Source organism: Cystoisospora suis (assembly GCF_002600585.1).
Source record: "Cystoisospora suis strain Wien I chromosome Unknown contig_4681, whole genome shotgun sequence".
In the NCBI taxonomy this organism is placed as follows: Eukaryota; Apicomplexa; class Conoidasida; order Eucoccidiorida; family Sarcocystidae; genus Cystoisospora; species Cystoisospora suis.
Genome location: NW_027157473.1, coordinates 1 through 7,105, shown reverse-complemented (window position 1 = coordinate 7,105; position 7,105 = coordinate 1). Strand labels below are relative to the sequence as shown.

General features: G+C 40.0%; 1 protein-coding gene across 1 annotated transcript; it reads right to left on the bottom strand.

Annotated features, from left to right (window-relative positions):
- Nucleotides 1-461: 461 nt before the first annotated feature.
- Nucleotides 462-5,428, bottom strand: CSUI_008375 (dynein heavy chain family protein; the record flags this gene model as incomplete). The annotated part of the gene is made up of 5 exons (XM_068068509.1): nucleotides 462-701; nucleotides 1,586-1,861; nucleotides 2,602-2,913; nucleotides 4,175-4,444; nucleotides 4,988-5,428. Coding segments are annotated over 5 exons (1,539 nt in total), but the record flags the coding sequence as incomplete, so codon positions are not given.
- Nucleotides 5,429-7,105: the final 1,677 nt, after the last annotated feature.

The following is a 7,105-nucleotide window of genomic DNA, read 5'->3' as shown; positions in this document are numbered from 1 at the left end:
AAGAAAGAGACGAAAAGGAAGAGAAGAAAGCAAAAATGAAAAGGAAAAAGAAAGGGAGAGACAGGAGGTAGAGGTGGGAGACTAAAGGCAAACATACTGGAGAATGAGAAGCATGGAGAGGAAGGAGAGCTTCAAGAATATCTATCGTTTGCATGGACTCTTCGACTTCGCGAGGAGAGACAGGAGACAGCTGATGGAGATCGCCTCATACAAAGAAAATCCCAATACGTGACTGAGTGAATACTCCAGTCATACTTTGCTTGAGAGGAAAGACATATACATTTCATACATGTTAGATACACATACTGACGCATACGCACACATAAGGGAGGTATTTACGTACATTCCATGTATGTACGAGGACATACATATATATATATATTTATAAAGACATATATCTGTATATCTGTATACATACATAGATAGGAGTTCGGGAGGTATATATCTAGAGGCGTATGTACATATGATAGGAAAAGGTCCAAGGCTAGTGAGGAGCGTGAGATAGAGAGAAAGAAAGAAAGAGAGAGAGAAGCAAAGAGCGTGAGATAGAGAGAAAGAAAGAAAGAAAGAGAGAGAGAGGGAGGGAGAAGTGTGTGGAGAGAGAGAGACCTTTCATAGTTCTGAGGTGGAGGCGTTTTGAATGAAACCCCTTCATGATCTTCACAGAAAGGAAAAAGCTCTGCTTCGTCCAATAGACGGTCCTATCCAAGAAGAAAAAAAGTAGAGATGAGAAAGACAGACAGACAGAAAGAAAGAAATGGAGTGCGAATACATCGACACACACGCAGCTATCTATATGCATACATTTACATAGTTCGCAGTCCCTCTATGTATACACATGAAGGTTGATATACCTTTCCACACATAAGCATATATCGATGGAGATATACATAGGCAGATGCGACCAAATATGTCTACATGCTTAGGGGATTGTATCGTAGGCCGGTACATATACATCTATTCAGAATGATAGACATATAGAAGATAGACAGAGAGAAATAGATAGATAGATAGAATGATTAAAAAGGATAAAAAGATAAAGATAAATAGAACCGGATAGAATAGAGAGATAAAGCGCTTTTAATACACGATGGGAAAGAGAGAGAAAGAATGAGAACAAACTCAATAAGAATTAGATCTATAGAAATATGCACGTGGAGAATCTCGTGTATGATACTGTGTCTCCGCCCTTCTAAAGATGTACTCGTGCAGCCGTAGATTTCTATCTTTCTGTAGATAGATTTCTCTTTCTATCCTGTCCCCCAATGTATGATGAGACGTCTATGTCTCCAAGGAGACAACTGAGAGGGTGGGTATCATTCATTTTCTTTCAAGAGACAAGTCTAGACAGAAAAAAGCACAAGAGATACAACATGGGTACAGCTACATAAGTCCAAAGATCATAGATACATAGATAGATAGATAAATACGTACATAGCAGAGATAAGTAGATACATACATAGATAAATAAATAGAGATAGACAGGTAGATAGCTACATAGCAGAGATATGTAGATAGGTAGATTTCGAGAGATAGATGGATGAATGATACACAGGTAGGTGGACGTGTGTTGGTCTTTGCGTACCTGCATGAAGAAATCGAGATAGGTAGTACAGAGGAGTCGATCGCGTATGTCAATGATATGCCCCCCATACATAATTTCTCCAAAGATGTATCTCAAGTCATCCCATGGAACTTTCACAGCATTCTGCGCTTCGATATAATTGAAGAGAACAAGAGAAGAGTCACGAAGATCTCCGATAGAGAAGGGATAGTTCATATTCCAACCTCTAGGCCCGAATTTCTTTCTCTCCAACATGATTGCATGGAAGAAACATAAACCATACAACGTTGCCTTGATCTACACAGAAAAGACAGACAGACAGAGAAAGAAAAAAGAAGGAAGGAAAGAAAGTGAAAGAGAAAGAAAGAAAGAAAGGAAGGAAGGAAGAAGAGAGAGAAGAAAGAGATAAGAATGAAAGAAAGCAACAATGAGGAGATGACAGATAAAGGGTGAGAAAGAGGATGTGGAACACAAGGAAAAGAGTGAAAGAGAAGAGAAAAAGAAGAAGAGAAGAAGAAGAAAAGGATGGAAAGGGAAAAGAAAGAAAAGAGAAGGAAAGAAGAATCAAGACATGTGGAAATATGACATATGGTCTCTCATAGAGTGAGGTGTATGTACACCCTATCTTACAGAGTGCGACTGCGTAGAAGGAAAGAAGGCTGGAGAGAATAGTCACTCTTTCTCTCTTTCTTTCTCTCTTTGTCTATCTCTTTGTCGCTTAACCTTCCCTATCTGAACGCACACAACTGTCTTTCTCTACATATCTATACACACCTATACAAATACCTCTCTCACTCTCTCTCTCTATACATACGTGTCTATGTAGATCTCTAGATAAATTTGCACGATGATCTGAAGCTCCCACGTATATGCCTACAGAGACAAAAGACCATTTCTTTTTCTTTCTTTCTTTCGTTCTTTCCCCGAGGCCCCAGACAGCTTCTGTGTATCTCCATTGTCTTCTTTTCTCCTTTTCTCCTTTTCTTTCTTTTCCTTCTTCTTGTCCTTTTTCTCTTTCTTGTTGATGGTTTGCTTACCTTTTGATCTTTTTCGTCGAAGTCGTCTCTTGAGAAGGAAGCGAAAGCTCTCTTAAAATTGGCCTTAAGGCCTTGGGGGGGTTCGTTCGTGAGTTTAATAGATCTCTCGAGAATTCCGATAGGGATGTAATCGCATGGATCGGAAGATAAAAAGCACCGAAAGTTTGGATGAGATCCTTCAGCAGCAAATGTATCTAGCTTCTTCTCAAGCTCTACAGTCCAGCGAGGCATGAGGTGGATATTCTGAAGTAAGACCCAGTGTCCCTCCTTCTGTCCTAAATCGAGCTTTTGCATCGCGATCACATCCTGACCCTAGATGAAAAAGAGACAAGAGAACAGAGAAAGACAGCCACAGAAAGAAAGTGAAAAGAAGAGAAAGAAACGGAGAGAGAGAGAAGAGCAAAAAAGGGAGAGAAAGACAAGAGCAAGAAAGGGAGACAAAGAGAAGAGAAAGAAAGATATACATACACACATAGATAGATTCGGGAGAGGGATGGACTTCTAGGTGATAGGTGGATGGGTTGAGAGACCAGAAATAGGTAGATAGATCCAAGGTGGATGAAGAGTTAGAGAGATAGATAGAACTGTGGATGAAAGGCGAGTAGATGAATGAAGAGATAGAGAGTTCAATGCGGAGGCCCCTTTCCATTGAGAGATTGGGGTGAAGAAAGACCAAAGAGATGTCTTGTAGTAATGAAGAAAGTAGAGAAAGAAAGAAAGAAAATACACAAGCAACAGAGAGACAGGGGAATCGAAGAGAGCAGGAGAGAGAAAAGACAAAAAAGGGAGAGAAAGTAAGACATAGAAGAAGAGACCGATATATATATATATAATATATATATTAGACGTGACTACTCGAGTGTAGATCTTTAAAACAGTTGATATATAGACATATATATTCCACAAGTAGAGAGGGAGCAAACTATGTAAGAAAAGAAAAAGACCTATTGATATAAAATCTACCCATAGTCTTATTCACACACAGGTATATATATATATATACATACGCATATAGATAGTTATGTACATATTTATGTGGAGTATGAGGTATGTAGACCATACACGGTACATGGTAGATGTATGAAGGAGAGACAGAGAGAGAGACAGAGAAGGAGAAAGAAAGTATAGACAGTCGATGGGAGAGATAGTCAGACCTAGCTTTAAGGAGACACATATCTCTTTTAGATATCTATATCTATATGTATCCGGATAGAGTTTCACATCTACCTATCTATAGACACCTACATGTATTTGCCACATAAGACATAAATAGCCAAATTGACGGCTGTAATAATACAACGAAGGTAAATGAATGGAGAGACCTCCGCACGCATATATATGTATACAGATTTATATATATATATATATAGAGAGAGAGAGAACTGTCTATAGATGAAGCACATGTTTTCATCCTGATCGAGGAGTCGAAGTAGGAAGGCGATCGAGAAGAGAAATTTTCCTGTCTCTTCTTCTTTCTCTTTTGTTTCTTTCCATCAGGTCGATGTGTGAAGAGTAGTAGGAATAGTACGAGTAGGGGGAGGAGTAAGAGTAGGAGGAGTAGGCACAGTGGTACCTGTCCCATAGCGACGTTATGAAAGTTGAAGTTGGCAGTGTATCCAAGCTTCTTTCCCATCGATTCGACTTCTTTAACAGGATCGGCCCCGGGAGACAAGATGAAGAAAATAGGAGTGGTATTAGCGGAATCCTTGAAAGAAGACTCGAGGATGTCCTTAAAGGAAAGAGCGGCATCGCCGTCGATAAATTCAGAGCCGTTCGGTAAGATCGTCCGAATATACTCTGCTATCGCCGTTGTCATTCGATCGGGTCGCAAACACCTCAGTACCTAATACAAAAAGAAAGAAAGAAAGAAGATTAAAGGAATAGACAGTGGAGAGAGAAGAAGAGAGAGAGAGAGATGTAAAGGGAGATAGAGATATAAGGCTGTGTGGATACTTTCCGGCTGAAGAGAGATGCCTCATTCAAAGAAACAAGATTCATGGTGGTGTATGTACACCTCAGATAGTGATAGGTCTATACATACACACAGCTAGAGAGATATATATATTTACACAGAGAGAGAGAGAAAGAGGGAGAGGGAGAGATGACAAGCAGAGTGAAACACGAACAAAAAGACAGATGGCTTCTGTTAATCCCTTTTTGTCCTTCCGTTCAAATTTTCCCTTCACTACTGATGCATGCATTCGCCTCCATCCATCTAAAAATAAAGACTTTCTTCCTTTTCTTCTTGTCCTTTTCTTCTTCCAAGTCTCTCTCTCTCTGTCTCTCTGTCTTTACTTATCTCACTACCATTCTTTCTTCTTCTTCTTGTGTCTCTCTTTCTCACTGACATATCCTATATACCGAGAGAAGAAGAAGAAGGACTTACAAGGAGTTTTCTAAAGGGTTGGGTATCCAAGCGCTTCCAATCTAGGGGTAATTTCACAGTCTCGGGCCTTAGTTCCTGTATCCATTCCTTAAATCTTGAGGGAGCATCTCTCTCCATGTTCGTCGCAAAGTGTTCAAACCCCTGCAATTCTATCAACTTTTGAACGGCGTACCAAGCTGAGTTAGGCAGCCAGTCTTGGAGAGGATTCTCAGGAGTGACCTTAACGGGGCCTCTCAGAAGGAATTGGAAAGATTCTGGCTCGTAAGTGTCACTTAAAACGCCTCTTTGGAGAAGACGGAAAGTCAGCAAGGTTACGAAGGTCAGCTTATGCCGTTCAAAGAGACCTCGGGCGACCCAGGTAAAGATCGTCTTACGAATCGACTTTACTAAAGCCGCGCATCTTTCTGTATATGTGGAACAAGGCTCTGTCTTATCAATCGCCTGAATGGGAGGAGTGAAAACACACGAAAGAGAGAAACAATGTTGATACAAGAAAGAAAGAAAAGGAGAAAAGGAGAGGAATGGGGAGTGAAGAAGACTGTAGAGGAAGAAAAGGCTCGGCGTGATTGAAGGGAATGCAAAGAGAGAGAGAGAGAAAGATAGAAAGAAAGAAAGAAAATCTCTCACTTCCCCCAGTCGTCTCCATCTGGTGTCGATTGATATCGATATGTGAATAGAGGTATGTCTACAGATGTACAGAAAAATATATAGATATATATATATAGATATATATATACATTTATAGATATATATGTGTAGGGGAAAGTCTTTCTCTCAGCATGGAGGGGTTGAGAACCACTTCACAGCGAGACAGCCTTCGGTATATATAGACATATATATATATATATAGATATATATATGATGATAAGCTATTATACAAAGGCCTAACTATATACAGACATATACTATATATGTGTGTATAGATAGATATATAGAGACAGGTCGGTAGGTAGATGAGTGATCGATAGAAATGCGGAGTGCGGACGTAGCCAAAATAGCTAGCTTTGACTTTTATCTCTCTTTCTCTCTCTCTCTAACTCTATCTATTTATCTATTTCCATCTATCTATTCTTTCTCTCTCTCCCCACCTCAAGAGAAAAGAAAGGAAAACTTCTGTTTGGAAATGAAGACATCGGGAAAAGCTCTAGACCTCTCATCTCTCTATGGAGTAATTACAGTCAAGATCGGCCCATCAAGGCATGCGTCTACCCACCCTCTCCATACTGCGCATTCAGGCTCATGTGTATACAGACAAGACGCAACAGAATACGCAGCATAATCTCTATCTATCTTTAGTCTATCTATCTTCAATTTATCTATCTCTAGGTGTATCTCCTGTATGGATATGGATTGAGATATCTATCTCTTTAGGGTTTGTCGAGGACAGGCAGTGCGGAGAGTCTCTACTCGCTTAGCTACGAGAGAAGAAAAAGCAGAAAAGGAAAGATTCCTTGGGGGAATGTCTATCTCCATTAAGCAAATAAATCAAAGAAAAGATCGATTCAGATACTTTCCTTGATGATACTGTCTCCCTCGCTCTCCTCTCTCTCTCTCTCTCTGTCTGTCTTTCTGGATTTCTTTATCTGTATCTATCTCATCTTCTCTTCTTCCCGGAAAAGACACCTTTCCATATCTTTACAAAGGGAAGAATGAAATGTCTTTTTTACTTGGGGAAATCGTGTCCGTCAATCAGAGATGAGAGAGAAAGTTGCTTCTACCTTGTAAAGGAAAGTAACGAAGGAGTCTAGAGAGAATTGGTACATAGGATTTATGTTGCATAGCTGCGTGAGAAGGAAGTAGAGCATCGCCGCCTCTGCAGAGGCCTCTCGGTACGTCTCTCTGCTCTCGTTGATCTTCGCTTCTGTCCCCTTAGCTGCAATTGCCTATCAAATACAGTCCAAACCCATACACATGCAAAACAACAGCAGCACGGAAAAGAGACAGAGACTCCACAATGAGGTGTATATACAGACAGGAGAAAAGAGAAAGAAAGAAAGAAAAGAAGAAAGCGCCAAGATAAAAGAAAGGAAAACAAACAAAGACATGAGGAAAGTCAATGTATCAACAGAAAGAAAGATCTACACTAGGACATAGATATATAGATATATATGTATACAT